At 43.8% G+C, this 18,772-nt stretch overlaps 1 protein-coding gene across 1 annotated transcript in view; it reads right to left on the bottom strand.

Moving 5' to 3' along the window:
• Positions 1 to 287: 287 nt before the first annotated feature.
• The window catches only part of PDLIM4 (PDZ and LIM domain 4), a 139,115-nt gene continuing 120,630 nt past the window's right edge, over positions 288 to 18,772 (bottom strand). Inside the window, exons 4-7 of the mRNA XM_053299558.1 lie at positions 13,492 to 13,670; positions 11,416 to 11,573; positions 4,677 to 4,797; positions 288 to 4,049 (exon numbers count right to left, since the gene is read on the bottom strand). Coding sequence (XP_053155533.1) covers positions 3,845 to 4,049; positions 4,677 to 4,797; positions 11,416 to 11,573; positions 13,492 to 13,670 — 663 coding nt within the window. The 3' untranslated portion in view covers positions 288 to 3,844. The remainder of the gene's footprint in view (positions 4,050 to 4,676; positions 4,798 to 11,415; positions 11,574 to 13,491; positions 13,671 to 18,772) is intronic.

Here is an 18,772-nt window from a genome sequence, read left to right as displayed (position 1 = left end):
GTATATAAAGCTATGCACTTTTTATCAATCAATCAATAAATAAAAAACTCATATGATTACTTGGTTAAGATTTCACCCTGAAAGTGCATTCATTGGGAAGAGAAATATATATTAACTGGCAAAGCCATATACTTTGTTCTCGGATACCAGCCCACAAATTATTTTTTGGCTGTTGCCACAAGTTAAGGAGAAATGTATTTGTTCACACTGGGCAAGAACCATCTTTTCTAGTAGTGTGACTGTGAAATGAGTATGCCATTTCTAAGTAAAACACAGCATATTCAGTCTAAAGAGATAAATGAATGTTTATACAAGCGGAAATGAATGAAACCACCGTATCAGTTTACAAAGAGTTCTTTTCTGTTTATTATTATCGATTCTTAAATTTGTACCCTGCTTTATGTACCCAGCAGGCCACTTATCAGCGAAACCTGACTGAATGATGGTTGTCTGTTTTGTTTTTTCTCATGATGTGTATAATTGATTGTTCTCTATTATAAATTCTGAGATGGTGAAACAATGAACTCTACTATCCCACTACACCCAGTTTCTTTAAAAAAGAAGCAGGGGGCATTCTTCATTAGTCCAGATAAAATCTCTCATGCAGTTGTGATTTGGAAAAAGCCTCTCCCTCCTTATGAAGTTCTACCAGATCCCTGACACCCAGCTTGATGAGAATTTTTTGTATTCCAGCTGACTAGTGTGTATTACAATATAACCACATCATGATAGTTGTATGCCAACCCTATGCTAAACATGCTAATGGCCCACTGCTCTCAGACAGTGGCCACATTTCATCTTGGGTAGTGACCAATGGATTTATTTTTTATTTTTACATTTATTCAATTCAATTCAACACAAATCAATAATTCAATACAAATCAATATAGCATATTTACGATATAAACCAACAAAACTATCTACATAGTATTGGACCACTACAAGGAGTGGGTGGTAGTGACCAATGGATGTAGCCCACTCTTGCTGCAAAAACCAAGCTGTTGCAGCTTTCCCAAGATGCAGCTGAGGTCTGAAAGTTTAAATATATACAGTTGTTTCCTCTTTACATTTAGGATTGAGCTTGACTGTCCAGAGAAATTTCTGTTTCTGAGTGTGCTAATACCTGAATTTAGATATTGAGACTGTTCTCATGACCAGCCTAACCCCATGTTCTCATGACCAGCCTAACCCCGCTGGGCTGCCCCAAGCAGAGTTAAGCTAGTTGTGAGAAGTGGCAGGATTCTCGAGGATCCCTCCCCTCCCCTCCCGCCGAATCTCCTTAGCAAACCTGGCCTTTAGCTGAGGTTAAGGGTGCTCTTGCACCCTTACCTTGGCTACCGGGTATTGTGTGATTCCTTGGGTGGCACGCAGCCTGGGGAGTCACAGAGACGGGTGCATAGAGTGCCCGTCTCATGGGGGAACCCCCAATGCAATGTGTGTGCTGCATGTTGCATTGAAGGATGCCTGGAGGCTGGAACAATAAGTTCTGGCCCCAGATCCCTCTGCCCTGCTCCATGCTTCATGGAGCTGCATGGAGCAGGCCTGTCCGTGTGGGCTTGTGGGAGGCATGTTGACACTGGATGGTTTGGTCGTTAAGTTCTTCCTTCTCCCAGTTCCCTCCCAGCCCACCCAGGATGATCATGTGACTTGCTCCATTATTTTGACTTTCTACGGTCTACAAACAGCTGAAGCTGTCTAATACTGAGTTAGACCCTTGGTCTATTTAGATCATTGTCGTCTATGCTGATTGGTAGCATTTCTCCAGGGTTTCAGAGAGGGGTGTTTCCCAGCCCTCCAGGGAGGTACCAGGGATTGAACCGGGGATCTTCTGCACACAAACATAAATTCTGTACTGTTGAACTACAGTGTCTCTCCTTAGTCATATCCATTTTATGACTCAGTCACATTCTTTTGATCTCAAACTACAGTGTTCCTTGCTTGCTCCGTAACTAATTAGGATTGGTGATGGCACAACTTCCCTTAAAACAACAAAACAATTCTTGTTCATAATATCAATTTCAATGCAAAATATGAATAATGAATGTGCAGTTGTGCTATGAAATGATTGCCTGGGAAAACCTAAAATGTTAATAGAATTTAGAAGTCTGATACCATAGTCAAAAATTATCAGGGAGGAGTTCTTCTTTTCATTCTAGGCTAAATTTAGATGCTCTGTATATAGTGCTGAATTCTCTAAGCCAACTTCACTGTATCTGTAAGGAGTTTTAAGTGATATGTGTTTAGGAATGTAAAACCCTTTGTTAAAAGTAAAATTAAACAAAAATGAAATGTAGGTTCCTGGAAAATGCAATACTGGAGAATGTCAGAAGAGAGATCATGATAACTCTTTAAGAAAGAGAACTACATATATACAGTGTAAAGACTCTATGATATACCTCATTCTTTGCTATAAGTACATACCCTGGACATGTTAGTGGTTTACATAATTATACAGGCGGCCTTTGTTATCCGCAGTTTCAACAACCATGGTTTTGTGTATCTGGCGACGGGTCTGAGAGACCTGGTTTCATTTTCTGCTGTATAAAAATAGGCTAAAATTCACCTATCTGCGGAACTTCTGATGTCATTTACAGCCACCATTTCACAGTGCAGAGCCATTTTGTGGCTCTTTTTAAAATAATTCCTGCAATTTTTCATGGAAAATCAAAGGAACCTGGGGTTTGGTGAATCATTGCTGGAGAGCTAGGCACAGTACTTTATTTCTCTTATTTCCTCCCCCCCCCCTTTTTTTAGCCCCGCTTTTTTTGTTAGGAACCTAACCGCAATCCCCATTGACTCAAGGTTTCATTATTCACATTTTCCATATTTGCGCCCATAGGCAAGAATGAACCCCCACGAATAACGAGGGCCGCCTGTATTAAGGTCAAGCTTGTCCTAAGGTGCAGTCATGGAGATTGCACTGGAGACTTATCTTGATCTTAATACAAGGAGATGTGTTACATGGCCTGAGGCAAGTAACTGGTTCTGTAACATCTACAATCCCTCACTACGGTCAGCCAACTTGGGACCATCCTTTGGGGTTCCAAGAATATTTTCTTTAAGATAGCAAAGAGGGCTATGTTGTTGAACACACCCCAGTGGACCCTGCTGGCTGATGCTGACATGCTTCAGCACAGGGTGGAAAACACAAGGAAGTGTGTGGAATGGCAAGCAGGGCATTATTTTCCAAAGTACTCTACAGAAATATAACAGAGAATAAAACACATTGTGAAAACAACAATTTTCTCAAATGTTTTACTTTTGTACTTAGAAGGTCATTTATCTGCTCACTTCCAGGTTCACGGTATATTTATTTTTTATTACATGTGACTTTAATTTTCTATCACCCTGTCAGTCACAAAGCAATATTTATGGCTTACCTATGTTGCTGACAATAGGACAACAGTAAATTTAATGCAGTGTTTTAAAATGCCATTTTCATTTCTTAAAGTGCCTTATTTCCTTTGAACTTTTAAACAGTCAACTTTATATATAAAATGAGAAAGAACAAGAGAATACTGGTTGTATATGAAACAGTTTTAAAAGCCTCCATATGTACACAGATATTGGGACTGGGCTATGACAGAAACTATTTGCAGTTTAAAAAAAGAAGACAAACACAGCAACTCAAAAGCAAAGTGTCAAAAGGAGGGGGGGAAACCCCTTCTCAGAGGCTTTCAGCACTATCCCCTTGAGATCCCAAGTGTAAACCACTTTATCGCTGAAAAGGCATCTTACAGAGACTCGAGTAATCGGACTTGATTACAGCCATACGTTAAAACAGAGACTGTGACTGCTGGTGGGTGTTCCACCTTCTGACCTCTTCGGGAAACAAGAGTATCTATTTAGACAAGTTCAACTTTAGCATTGGGATAAACAGCTACCACGTCATAGCCTTCTGGGGGCTTAACTCTTTCCTTGGCATGTGTTTCACAGTACAGCTGCTCCTCAATGAAGAAGTATCCTCTTTGCTTCAGGTTGAGGCCACAGTCATTGCACATGAAACATTCTGGATGGTAGAGCTTGTCACGGGCTTTCACTATGGTACCACTATCAGAGTGCAGGAAAGAAGAAAGATTAAAACTTTTTTTTAAAAAATCCATATTGATTATAGGTTGCTTTTTGTGTACCCCATGGAAGAGAATGCTACACTCAATCCTTCCCCATTCACACACCTTTTTCTTCTCTGACATTATACAGCCTACTTTAAAAGGTCTGCATCAGTGTAATTCAAAATGGAGGGGGCATTCCCCATTCCTGCATTTCAGCTCTGCGCCCCTCTGTTCTTGAGCAAGCTGTGTTGGGTTCTGGGCAACCTTTGTCAGGTTCCATTGCACACATGCAGCTGTATGAGCAGAAGTGGTTCCATTAACTTCAGAGCCGGGAAAGCGAATGCCGTGTGTGGAGCGCTCGCTGACATTGACGTGAACAGGGAAGGTCTTTCTTGAACAGAGCTCAATGTGTGCTTTGGAGCAAGAGAATATTTATTAACACTACAGCCCTGTAAAACATGGAGCAGAAATGCCATCTGACACTTTTTATTTCCATTCAGCACATGGCACTGCCTGACGGTATGCATCAAGATAAGGTTTCACAATGAAGCAGAGAGCAATTTCATTGTTTAACTTTACCAAAAAGTATATTAAACATTAAAGCTCTTGGGGTTTATGTACTTACACAATTCCATTGCCACATCTGGTGCACTCAGGGAGCATCTGTAAGCCAGACATGGCTCCACCCAGTTTAGATACTGGAGATTTAACATGTCTAGGACTAACCAGTCTGTCATGTTTTTCACCTGTCAAGAATTTAAGATAGCATTTTGAAATTATCTATTTAAGGCATATGGAAAGTCTCCAATTAACTCTGTACATCAAGAAGTAACTTATTCTTATATTCTGCAAGGTAAAGATAGGTTGACAACAGAATATCATAAAATAAACCTACCAGATGAACTTCCCCCTCCCTTGCCACTGGAGTGATAAAGAAGTTCTAAGGTTGCATTTCAAAGCATTCTTACCTAGAAGTAAATCTCCAGTTTGTATTGGACCTTAAATGCAAAAGTCATTAGAAGGGGCAGACACATGGGCACACGCATACAGCCACAGTGATATCAGAAGTCTTCTTCCCTTTGGAAAGTAAGCTGGTATGAATATAAGAAGAATAAAAATCATGTGAACACCTGTGCCATGTGTGAAGCGGCTTTGTGTTTTAAAAACAACCAAAAGTTGACCTTTTGGGAAATGTTAATTGGAGGAATTACAAGAAAAGAAGGAAAGCTGATAAGAAAGTGACACGAATGATACACAGAACAGAAGATTGTCTGGCTTCATCAGATGTTTATATCTATACCTGGAATCTGTAATCAAACCAAGCATTTTAAAAAAAGCATAAAATCTTTTGCTGTGCTGTGGAAATGAAGCCCAGCAGTAGGAATGCAAAGTGCACTTTTACATCTATTTGTTTTATTGTATGCAGTGACTCAAGAAGACCTTTGTGAGTCTGTAACAAAAATGACACATATTATAAGCTGGCTGCTTACTTGGTGTTAGCGCTTCTTCAATATGAATCTCCAAAGCACACAGGCAAAAAAGGGGGGGCGGGGAGCAATGAAATCTTCTATTTATTTCTTACATGCATAACCCACTTTCCTCCATCATGGAACTTAAGGAAGTGTACATGGCAGTTTCCCATCCTGATTATACACAGATCTACTTAGCAAGGTGCCTTTGCTTTCAAATTATGCCCTGGGACCAAAGGGAAAGGCACTATTACATCCTATAGTGCTCATAGATAAATTCACACAAGTGCTCACGTCCTAATTTGGTAGTACACATCTTGTGGGCATCTGCTGAAATGCCATTGACTTATCTGTACTAGGGATGTGCATGAAACAGTTTTTGCATTCTGTTTTGAGCTCAAAACAAAATGCAGATTGCTGAAATAGTTCGTTGGAACAAAACCTGAAACGTTTCAAGTGTTTCGGCCACAGAGAACAGTGGACGGGGGCGGGGGGTGGGGAGAAGCGCCTTTAAGGTGGTTATTTTAAAAAGGGGTGTGGGGTAGGATGTGGTCTGTTTATGCTGTGTGCCACAGTGCTATCTATAGCACTAAAGTGCACACACAGATGTTAAACAAAATTAAATCCCCCAAATAAAGACGCAGGCTTTATTGGGGGGGGAGGCTTTTTTTGGAGGGAAGCAAGCAACAATGGGGTAAGGCTAAGGGAAGGAGATTACTGTGGCCTCTCTTAAGCCACCCCTCCTGTCCTACAGTCTTAGTACCTAATCCCCTCCCAAAACCTGACCCTATTTAAAGAACTCTAATCTGTCCGGGGTGGGGGTGGGGTTTACCTTCCGGCATCTTCTGCTGGATTCTGGCCAGGTGCTGCTCTCCGAGGCAGTCAGGCCGAGCAGACACCAGAACTCAACAGCTGGGGCAGGGGCGGAGCAGCCATTGAGTGAACAGGTTCAAAGAACCCGGGCTGCCATGCCCCACGGGCCGTGCCTGACACCCCAGCCACTCCCCTACATCTGATGCCAGGCGCAGGGGGCGTAGCCACATTAGCAAACGGGGCCACGCACACTGTTTGGAAGTAAAATTCAGCCAGCACCACATTTGCAGTATGGCCAGAATGGTTTCTCCCTGCAAGCAAAAGCAGGGAGAGGCGTTCCTGGCCAGGCTGGGAGCCCAGTGCTGGTCGAAACTTCTCAAAAATGGAGCCGCACAGCTCCATTTTTGAGAAGTTCCAACTAGTGCTGGGCTCCCAGCCTGCAGGGATAGCGTCTCCCTGCCTTTGCAAGCAGGGAGAAGCCATCCCGGCTACGCTGCAAACACGGTGCTGGTCAAATTTTACTTCCAAGTGGGGCACATGGCCCGATTTGTGAATGGGGACATGCCCCCTGCCTCTGACAGGAGAAGCGGGGTGTGTGGCTGGGGTGGCAGGGACAATGCAGCAGGATGGACAAGGGCTGCCATCATCCTCGCTATGCCACTGAGCTGGGAGTAGGGCAGGTGGGTGCCAGATAGGCACCCACTCACCCCCCCAAATAAAAATAAATTAAAAGCAGGGGGGACAGATAACCAAAAACACCAGGGAAACAGAGAGAGCCTAGTAGGCTGGGCACCTGACAGGGGTCACAGAACATACCAGCCTACAAAAACAAAAAAACAAAGTCTGATAATCCAGGCACACAGCAGCAGCAAAGTGCAGCTTGGGGCTGCAAAAGAAAAATAGAGCACAGCACCCCAGTTATTAAGGCTACTGGGGGTTGGCTACAACAAGAAGAAGAAATCCACAGAAGAAGAAAAATCCACAGGAGCACCCGGTTAAAGCCACTGTGGTTGCTGATACAATTTAAAAGGGGTGGGGGGGAGCACTGACTGCTGCAGTCTCTGATCCTTCCTCTAGTGTATCCTCTCCAAAAGAGGAACACTATGATTAGGGCTCTCTCTGCTGCCCAGTCCCTTTAAATACATTTTGAAACTTCCTCCTTAGGTCTCCCCACTCCCTCTTCCCTCCCCGCAGTTGCCCATGACAACACTTGATTTATAGAACAGCAAGCCAACCAAGAAGCAAGGAGATTGCAAGCCAATTGGAAGTCAGTGCCAGAAAACCAATCATCAAGGGGAAAACAGGACTCTAAAATGGCACTCAGTCAAAACGTTTCAACTCAAAATTGGGTTGCCTTGTTTCTAGCTTGAAACAGGCCCTAGATGGATGGCTCCTTTTGAGTCAATTAAGTTTCGGCCTCAAAATGTTTTGCACTTCTCTACTCTGTAGTTGCTTTTTAATGGTATGCTCAGATGGATATTCCTGCTTCTTTTTAAATCAGCCTTTCATGGATTGCAGAGCTGTGGGTGTGTTGCCATGGCTGGATGGCTCCATTCCCAGAAGCTGCTTTTACCCATTTTGGGGGAATCCCCTCTCCTTCTGCAGTGTTCCACACCCCATCCCATTCCCAAGGATCCTCTCATCCCTAAGGAGTGAGGGGCCATTATTTTGGGGGGCAGGAAAGTTTGCTTTCCATAGCTACTATGCAAGGATAAATTCAGATACAGTCCATTAAGGTTTTTCACATGACCTGTGAGTGGGATGGGGAGTGGGGGAGGAGGCAGGATCGCACCTACCTTCTCCCCAGACAATTCTCAGTGTGACTTCTTGGCAGAGCCATCCATGTGCCCACATGAGTGGTGCTGCCGGGAGAAGCACGGGGATCCGGAGGCCGTGGAAATGCAGCCCAACCTCTGGAAATCCCACAATGCATTGAGCAAGGAATATGGTGTACTGGGGGATTTCCCTGCAAGCCGGGCACTTTAGGCACATGGTTCTGTGGTTGCTCGGGCTGCAGGCAGCCCAAGCAGACACACAACTGGGAACTGGGGTAGAAAGGCACAAGTGTGCCCTTTGATCTTGGTAACAGCCTGGGCTCGATGCCGGCACTCCACATGAGCAGCCCTACCTGGACAGGCAGCTCATGTGAACAGGCTCATGATCTTTTATTTGGTGAAATCATTTGACTAATGAAATCATTTGTTTTAATAAACATAATATTATTTTAAATTATATGTATTGCAAACCTGCATAGAAGCTCCAGGAATAAAGTCTTCAAAGTAGTAGGCAATCTACCATATTTAGGAGGAAATCTTTCCCAAATTAAAGAAAGAGGGATGTTAAAATCAGGTTGGATTTCACTGCATTCATGACTGTTTTTCTTGTCTGCTTCTTCTTGCCCATGCGTCCCACCTCAAATTTATGTCCCTAAACTAGGCAGTTACATGACTTTATAAAGAAGACTAAACAGTCTTAAATCCTGGAAATTCTTTTTCCTTTGTAGTTTGAGGGCCCATCTTTCACAATTGTGGGGAACCTACTGAGGTAACTATTCTGTTTCTTTACAAATCCTATCAGATTCCCTGCATGAAGTATTTTTTATTAAAAACACAGTGGGTGGCTGATCATTAAAAAGAAAAACCAGAGCTTCTCAGAAAAACAAACAAACCAATAGTCCTGTGTTTTCAGTGAATTCCATCTTAAATAAGGAGATGCTTAACATTTTAGGGACCCAGATCCTGAATCCTGCATGATGTCTGGTTGATACATAGACATCTATATGAAGCTTTAAACCTTAGTACTTGTATTCTAAAGTTTTCCACCTCCAAAGGAAGGAATCTTCCTACAGAGAAGGGAATCCTTCCTCCACAAAAGACTTCTTCCTCCAGAGAAAGGAAACCTTGGGATACAAATCTTTGTGTGCCAGAGTCACTAGATGAATGGGATAATTAGTTTTTGAAGGAACTGGGATGGAAAAACATTTAAGAAGATTAACAAATCAAAACCAGGCCACTTAAGAACAAATACTGCTTGGGGTACCATAATATTAGAAATAGCAATATAGCACTAGCAATAGCACTTACATTTATATACTGCTCTATAGTCGGAGCTCTCTAAGCGGTTTACAATGATTTAGCATATTGCCCCCCAACATTCTGGGTACTCATTTTACCGACCTCGGAAGGATGGAAGGCTGAGTCAACCTTGAGCCCCTGGTCAGGATCGAACTTGTAACCTTCTGGTTACAGGGTGGCATTTTTACCACCGTGCCACCAGGGGCTCTTCCAAAACAAAACAAGCTGCTCTTCCAAAACAAATTCAATGTATTATCAACAGAATCTTCTTTTCAATCAATTCTGCCCCTTCTGAAACTGTTTACGAAGCTGAACTTATAGGACATGTATAACTGTAGCTTTAGTGCTACGCAAACAGCATGGAAAGGGCAACTGAGAGATAAAAAGGGTGTTCACACACACAGCCTAGCCCAGGGTAGGGCAGCCCAGCCTGGATTGTGGTCGCTCCCAGCACTGCACCCGTGCCAAACCTCACGTACAAACCTGTTATGAACCTGTGGTTGATCTTGGCCAGTTATCACCTGAGCACTTACCGCTGGGTTAAATGACTCCCCTCCGGCCACCGGCCATTTCCAGCAGGGTGCCCCAGGTCATGAGTGTGGCCGCTGCTCTCGTTAGCGCAGTTGCGCCAAATGCAGTGGCTGCCCTAACGAGAGCAGCTGCCATGCTCGTGCCCTGGGGCACCCTGGGATGTGGGAGGAGGGGAAGTTCTACCAATCCCAGCATCTCCCTTCGCTGCACCGCCACTTGTGAGCTCTTGCCTCCTCCACAGCCCGCCCACCAGCAAGGTCGTGGGCACGACCTCAAAGTCCACATAACTAGATTTCCTTACATTTATCTCTATTTCTCGTCTCTCTTTGGGTTAAACTACCACATAACACGCAGTTGCTTGTAACTTTGCCACAATGCCGTCCTCCCTCCACCCGCCACCATGAAATTAGCCATAGGAGACTGCCATCTTGAGTGAAAGAATAGCAGGTAGAGAGGAGATGCTTCACTCTTGCCTAGTGGGGCATTTTTCTGCTGTTATTTTCAGTATTTCCAATGCTAGTGGGTACAGTGTTGTGCTGGCAAGTGAAAAGCCATCACTGATATTGGGCTTTAAAGGAGAAAGAGAGGGACTTGACATCCTGACACTGCATGTCACAAAGCGACCTATGTGCAATTGGAGCTTCCAGGCAGTATTGTGGTCTGTAGCTGCTGTCTGGCTAGCAGCAGCCAGCACCGGCTGTGTAAGAGAGCAGGCCAGTCAGTAGCCACATGCCCACACAATACAGACACATCAGCCCCCATGCTACCTCCACCACTAGCTTGCAACACTCATTTATAAGGATCTTGGAAACCACCCTCCTCCCCCCCACACTAATGCTTGTATGCATACATTACAGGTGGGGCTATTCACAGGACGGCATGCAAATTGCATGGGGCTATTCACACAACCCATCTCCCCCCAGACAATCGCACTGGACCCTTTGGGCATGCAAGCCGCGTACGCACACAACCGGTGCTGCCAGGAGCAGCACTGATGAGGCTTCACCAGCCTCCACATATCCCACAAGGCACTGCGCGATGAGCGTAGTGCCTTGGGGGATTGCACCGTCAGCTCTAGCTGCCGGTCTCTGTGTCTCCTCAGCTCTGTGAAGCCGAGGAGACAAATGAGCCCGGCAGCCGAGTAAAGGAAGCTCTTGCTCTCTTAACCTTGGCTAAGAGCTGGGTTTAGGAGCGGGATTGGGCTGGCCAGGCGTGCCGGGATCTTAGACTGCCCTAGCCTGGGCTAGGCTGCTCGTGAGAACAGCCTCTGTGTATATTACATTATACATGCATAAAATACACGAAGTGGTGACAGCCTCTTATATCTCAGCACACCCCTCTCCAGCCACAGTATATTTGGTTTTATTATTGAATGTAAGTGTATTTTTTAAAATTTTCATTGTAAGTCACTTAGAATTTTAAGACAAAGTAGGATAGAAGTTTTTAAAAAACCAACAAATAAAGTTATATTCCTTACCATTCTCTCCAGCTTCCAGCATGCCCTGCAGATATCGAAAGGATCCTGACTGCTTAGGTTCTGAAACTGGTCTTTCGTAATCCTGCAGCATTTTGTACACATCCGAGTCCATGTCGATTCCATTTCTGTTTCTTGGCAGGGACCTCAAAGGGTCAGCACTATTTAAATATAAAAGGAAGGTCAGCCAATCACTGCACACCTGAGAGGAAGGAGCTGATCAGAAAAGGATGACCCCTGGTGAATGCTGAAGGTTTTTTAAAAAACAGGATTCTCTAGTACTTCTGCGTTTCACAGAACAACAGTGAGTTCAATCATTGAAGTTAACTTATGAACAAAGCCTATGTTGATTTTAATGAGGATTCAGTTAAGCACCCCCATTTTTCCTGGACTAGTTTTTCTACTCACTACTTTGAAACAGGGCTTAAGATTGACTGATGACCATGTGCATCACAGAGAGAGCAGCTGCTGTAACTTATTACAAATTACCATGCCACACATGGATCATATTTTTTTTAAAAAAATGCATTAAATTAAATTACTGAAGCACTTGGAAGTAATTCAACCATTGAAAAATATCTGGCATTTGGGAGATTATTCGTTATTGCCAAACAACAACTTATTTTCATTTAAACACTTTTTATATCCTCTTTTCCTTCTGGATTGTTTCACATTTTCTGAAATACCTACTATACAGTATATTTATAAGAAGAAACAAAGCTAAACCCTTTGGGGACAGGAAACCATTTTTTAAAATAACTTTTGCTATGTAAACCACTTTGGGTACATTTTGGTGAAATACATATTTTTAGTAGTAGAAATAGCAGCAGCAGCAGCAGTAGTAACAAGAACAGCAACAATAATGATAAGAATGATAACTGGTGAAATATAATTCCTAAGAAGCCAAGACCTAAATTCGCTCTACATCCCACCACTGCTATCCCATTTGACCTCATATTTTCTATTTGCTTTCTAATGAAGAGTGTATACATTTGTTGTCTAACTTGAGAGTGGCTATCAGGTAACTCTACAAGAAAGAACATCAGGCAGAAACCTGTAACTGGGCTTCTTCTAGTGGTCATCTGTCCTGCACACAACCGGGCGCATCACAAGCTCACATTATCATTGGAGGAGGATAGGGATGTGCAAACTGGGTCGACCTTGAGCCGGTTTGACATAGAACTTGGCTGGCTCGAGGACTCACTCCTGGGTCACCCTCAAGCTAAACTAGGCTCGGTTCGGCTCGAGATTGAGTGGAACCCCCGCCGTTTAAAAAACAACTCACCACCTGGGGGTGTGTGTGTGCTGCCGCAGCGGGGGGTCTCCGGCAGCTCTTCCTCCCCCTGCCACCCTCCCCCCAGTCTCAAAACAGCCCAGTGTCGGTGGTTTCGGGCCCGTTCTGGGCCTCTTCCCGCTGCTGATGGCCATTTTGGAGGCAGCCACACATGTGCACTGGCCATCTGCAAACACCTAACCAGTGTTCTAATTTTTTTCATCTGTGTGTGGAATGACTTTTGTTCTGGGTGGCAGTATCAAGGCAATGTGTGTGCACATGCATTCAGAGTGAGGCCTTTCTGATTCAACCTGAGTGGAATCTAAAATTAACTGAGTAGACATAAAAAACTGTGTGAGCATGCGCACATGCGCACGCCTTAGAGGAAATGCTGCACCTAACTGATCTGAATCAAATGTGCTACAGCTCTAGGGACATATAGGGACACCTCAACAATGTAGTTTGTGATTATGCCATTCACCCCAATTCAAGATGGCAGGTGCATAAACATTTGAGGCACAAGTGGGAACTGATCTGAACCAAATTTGGTACAGTTGTAGGGACACATAGGGTGCATGCGTGTATGTTTGAGGCAGAAGTGGTCCAACTTTTGAACTGCCTAACCGATTTGGACAAAATTTAGTTCAGTTGTGGGGATAATGAAAGGAAAGTAGGAAGATTAGTTTTTACCAGAACTTCTTATTTTAATTATGTATCTGATTTTTTTTTGTCACTGCAGTTTTTTAAGCTGGTATGTTGATGCCTCCTGTTATTCAAAACCCTACTTCCCAGACATTTTCCTGTACCTCTGGGGAGATGTGATATGGAGGCTGCTCATTTGTGATGGTAAACTGGAATCTGTATTGTTGTTTGTATGCAGTCGTGTAGCGTTATTGTACTGCAAGTTTGGTATCTGTTTGCTGTCTGTTGGACTTCCCTCAGGTGAGAAGGTTGCTGGTCTTCTGTTCGGAACAGGCCCGTTGTCCTAAAACATAAAGAACAGATTTGGTGAATTTGCTTGTTGTAGCCCACATTAAGCAGACTCTTCTGCTAAACGTTACACACACAACAGTAATTTTTGTGCTGCTTCTTATCTGGAAATGCTTCTTCCATATGTGTAGATGAGCCAAAAAGAGAAATTTGCCAGCAAAATGGGAAATACAGGTTTGAGCTACATAGGTGGCTCTTGTGGAATCTCCACTGCTAATTTCTGAGTTAGCAATGTGGACTATTTAGCTGGGATTTGCCTGAAATACATATTCAAGTTTTGTTTTAGTCCTGCATAAATAATACCAGATACAGACTGAAAGAAATGGGACACAGAGTGGGATGCCCATAGATTAAACATTAGCTAGTGCTGATATGGGAAACTAGGCATGTGAATGACAGTATTGTACAATGTTACCTATTATACAATACCATAATATTTGCATTAGGATCCTAAGTTCCACTTGAATTTGATTAATAGAGGGACTAGAAGAAATTCCTTTCTATCCTACGACTATGAATGTTTATGTACCATCTTTTGACAAAAGTTGCCAAAGCGATTTACATAGAAAAATAAAATAAGATAAAATAAAATGAATAAAGTTGCTTTCCTGTCCCCAAGGTGCTCACAATCTAAAAAGAAACACAAAGTAGACATCAGCAACAACCACTGATGCTATGCTGGGGTTGGATAGGGCCAGTTGCTCTCCCCGTGCGAAATACGAGAGTATCACCACTTTAAAAGGTGCCTCTTTGTTCACTTAGCAGGTCCCCCTCTGCAGGGGCGGAGCCACCATTGGGCCAATGGGTTCAAAGAACCCGGGTCGGGCCCAATCAGGGGCCGCGCCTTGTGGCCCTGACATGCCCCCCGTGTCTGATGTCAGACGCGGGGGTGCAATTTTAGCTCCCGAGTGGGGGCCGCATGGCCCCTTTGGGAGCTAAACTAAGGCTGGTGTTGCATTCTTCCCTGCCCAAGTAGCTCTTGAAGGGGCCACGTGGCTCCTTTGGGGGTTAAAAGGCTGGTGCTGCGAAAGGCTGGTGCTGCGAAACTCAACCGTGCCAACTCAAGCCATGCCAACTCAAGGCTCCGTTCAGGAGCCAGACCACGGCCCCTGCGTCTGACGTGGGGACATGGCTAGCCCCTGCGTCTGACATCAGGGGCGGGGTCAGCGAGGCCGCCGCTGCAGCCGCACACAGGCCAGTGGTGGTCAGGCCCCGCCACTGCCCCTCTCATTAATGTCCCAATTCCCTCCTTCCACTTGAGTTGACTTCTGAGGCCAGTTGTTTAGGCCTACTCTCCTTTCCACAGGTCAACAGCACCAGCAGTCACAAAGCTAGAAGTTCCCACTGGACACAGAAGCACCACCTTGTTCCACCAGCCATACTCAAATTAGTATGCTGAGCAAGCAGTGTAAGACTGTGGCTGTGCAGCTTTACTCTATCCAGCTGCTCACCTTGATGCAGTGGCAGTCAATGAGGGCTGTGCAGGTGGGGTGGGGTGGCAAGAGGTACCTTTAACAGATTTAACCAACGATATCACTGGCACCTGATTGCTGCAGGGAGCAGCAGTGCCCTGCCCGGCATTCTGTGCAGAGGTGGTCTCACCTACAGCACTCACAGTGAATGTATTCCAAACCCAAAATAGTGGGAAAGGCAGAGCTCCAGTCATAAAGTTCATCACTTACATAAGGCTGAGGCAAAAATGACAGTGTGTGTGTGTGATGTCATGAGCTGGGCTAGTGTTTGCCAAACAGAAATCTAGCTTACAGGGTTTTTAAAAAATAAATATCATAGCTCTGTAAGGTCTGTACAAAATCCTTAAAAGAAGAAATACCACACTGTGAATACACAAAAAAGATCACAGAATAGGAACTGTTATGATGATATGGGTATAAATGTTTGCAATTAAAGTTTGGTGGGAGATCTGAATTTAAAACATAATGGTTAATGTCCAGATTAATGAAATGCATGTGCAGAGATAAGGGAAGGGGTGATTTTTGTTGATCTCCCCTTCCTCTGTAGCCAACAAGAAAATATTCCCTGAACACTGCACAGCCTTCAGGGATATATTTTCAGTAGTCAGAGTTGGCTAAAGAGTGAAGGGAAGATCAATGAAAATTGCCCCTTCCTACAGTATGTGCTGCACTTTTGCTGCACAAATTCTTCATTAGTCTGGTTGTCAGTCAATATTTCATTCCCAGTAGCACATAGCCTAGAGTACCACATTAGAAGTAGCACATAACCCAGCACCAGCCTGGGTTAGGCTGTTTGTGTGCAGCGCTGGGATCTGTGCAGATCCCAGCGCAGCCCACCTGCCTGACCCAACTTTTAACCCCAGCCTTTGACCCAACCCTAACCCCAGCTCATTGCATGGTGCATTGTGGGATACGTGGAGACTTGTATGCATTGTCCCGGACTCTGGAGATCCATGCTGTGGGCAGCAGCGTGGATCGTGTGGGAGTGCGGTCCACGCTTCCAACCAATGTGAAGGGTTATCTGGGGGGAAAGGTAAGTTCTATGCAGCCTTCCCCCCGCCCGCCCGCCTTCCCTGCCACCCTTAGTGTCTGTGTTTCCAATTTCTGTAAATAATAACTTTTAAAAGGTTGACTGACATCTTGACTAAATTACTATATGGAAGTTCTATTGAAATCATGAGGTTCTTTAGAATAACTCATTAGCAGTACTATCGAGCAACTTAGATGTCAGTCAAAAATAGAGACCTAACTAATGGAAAATACAGTGTGCATTTCTGAAGCCTATATTACATTTCACCTCCATTCAAACTAGGCTGAGAGCCATTCATATCTCCTTAATGAGATGATGTAGAAAACAAAGTTTATCCTTTTAAAATGTGAGCCTCCTGCTTTGCTTCCCAACCACAGCCCTAGCTTTTCATTTAAAGGAGTGGCTCTTTTCTTTTATATCTTAAAATCATGCTAAACTGGAATAAAGTGTGTTTTAAATTACTTAGAAAGTCACATTCTTCATGGTTATCTCTAATCCCAGGCATTTTGTACACCACTTAGTATTAAACAAAATGAGTTCTAAATACACACTGAATTCTTCTGCAGAGCTATAATTATTGCCTGAGTGCTTTCCAGAGGGCATAAAACTTTGTTGATACACACAGACATACTAAGATTCTTTTGGGGTCTTGTTCAAGTCTGCTGTATTGTGCAGCTCTGAAATATTTATTTATAAAGAAGTATCAGTCTGGCTAGCTGTTTTCTACAGGATAGTTTCCCAGTTGGGGTTTTTTTTGGTGGCTTGACAACTGCAGAAGATTAGGGTCATTTTGAACAAGCCAACACATACCTTTTACCCCTTTGTGTTTCTTCCAGAGTTTTCTCCCCACAGGAGTTTTTACCAGCAGACAGGGCTAGTAATTGTACATGATTCCCTGAAGCCATTCTCACAAGCAGCCTAACCTGGGGTTAGGGCAGCCCAGCCTGGGTTAGGGGGCTTGTGTGAAGCTTCAGGATCGCTCCTGATCCTGGCACTCCTGTCTGCCTAATCCTACTTTTTGCCCCGGCCTTTAACGAGGATTAAGGGCATAAGAGTGCCCTTAACCCCAGCACCATGGTCATGTGTATGCTCGGACTGCACACAGCCTGAGCATACACTGAGCCGGGCTCCTTCAATGTGGTGCATTGAATGGTGCAGTGCACTGAAGGATGCCAGAGGACTTCCTCCTCTGGTTCTCTGCTCTGGTGCTCACTGCGCCGAGTGTCAGATTGAATGGCAGAGGGAGGTTGTGTGCAGAGAGGCAGGCTTGTGCCTGCCTGCCAGCACCCCTACTCCCACCGGCAATTCAGGTCATGTGTATGACCTCCCTATCTGTTGTCCAAAGCTGTTCATCTAAAAAGTAGCAGGATGTGATATTTATACCTGGTTTTGGTCTACCTGGTGGTAATCATCATCACCATCACCTGATGATGATGTTTTTCTTGCTCATTGTGCAGGAAAATTGTGATGTACATGGGAAGTGAGGCATGTTTTAAAAGAGATCAGGAGCATTTTCCTGTCCAATGAGTTGAGGCTAAGCTGAAATGGTTATGGGAACATCTGTTAGTTACTTCTACCAAACAGTTGCCATAAGTAACCAGATAAAGATTTTCAGTATTCGTAATACTGTGAGAACTCAGTAGAGGGAATTTTAAGAACAGAGAATGTCTGTGGCTGGGTGTCTATGAGATACACAATTTGGTTGTTTATCTGCCCAACTTAGAGCTATGAGTTCCAAAATCAGATGTTGGTCTTCCATTAGAAGTATCCAGTTTCTTCAGACTTTTTAAATGTGTCCCAAACACTTCATGATCTTTTTTTCATATCTCTCATGTTCTTTGCCCCTGTAACACTATGGGGCAGCAGGACGAAGGGTTGGTGGATTGGTGAAAATCCATTGTAGATTATGTGTTTTTTATGATGGCTGAACACAAAGTTTTGAACATAAAGAGAAACAAAGTTAAAAATTAAATGTTTAAGAAGCATTTGGGATATCAGAATACTCTTTTGAAATGGCACTTTGCCTAGAAAAACTGTTTTAGGACTGTAGGTAGGGCCCACCAGATACTAGAGTAGGCTTGGAAAGTATTTTGTAAGGTTTGCTTTGCCTTTACTGAATGTTATAAATGAGGTATACTGATTTATTCCCCTTGAAGAAAACCTTTCTGATTTGTTATCGTATTTCCTGCTGAGTCATGTCGACTAGCACATAGGGCCTCTATAACTATAATCGCTTTGCCAGATAGTTGGCTTCTCAAAGGAGAGCGAAAATGTCATGAGTACACAGCCAAATCCTTCTTTGTTTTCAGTCTTTTCCTCTTCTTGATGTAAAGACCCTAGCAGATAATACAATTGTTGAGATTAATTTAACTTTAGGTGCTATGCATATTTTAATTTTTAAAAAATCATTTTTAAAAAGATAACTCAGAGCAGTTTACAACCAATAACCATTATTGCAAACACATTAATTCAGTTATAAGCAATGCATTGTAAAACAATGGAACTTCTGTAATACATGCGGATACATAAAAGACTAACAGGCCTGGTTTACACGAACAACAAAATCAGGGGGCAGGCTTCCCTGGCTTGCAAGAT

This window comes from Hemicordylus capensis, chromosome 2 (assembly GCF_027244095.1).
Source record: "Hemicordylus capensis ecotype Gifberg chromosome 2, rHemCap1.1.pri, whole genome shotgun sequence".
NCBI lineage: Eukaryota > Metazoa > Chordata > Lepidosauria > Squamata > Cordylidae > Hemicordylus > Hemicordylus capensis.
The sequence above is the reverse complement of the archived record's forward strand: the minus strand, read 5'-3'. Positions and strand labels throughout refer to the sequence as shown.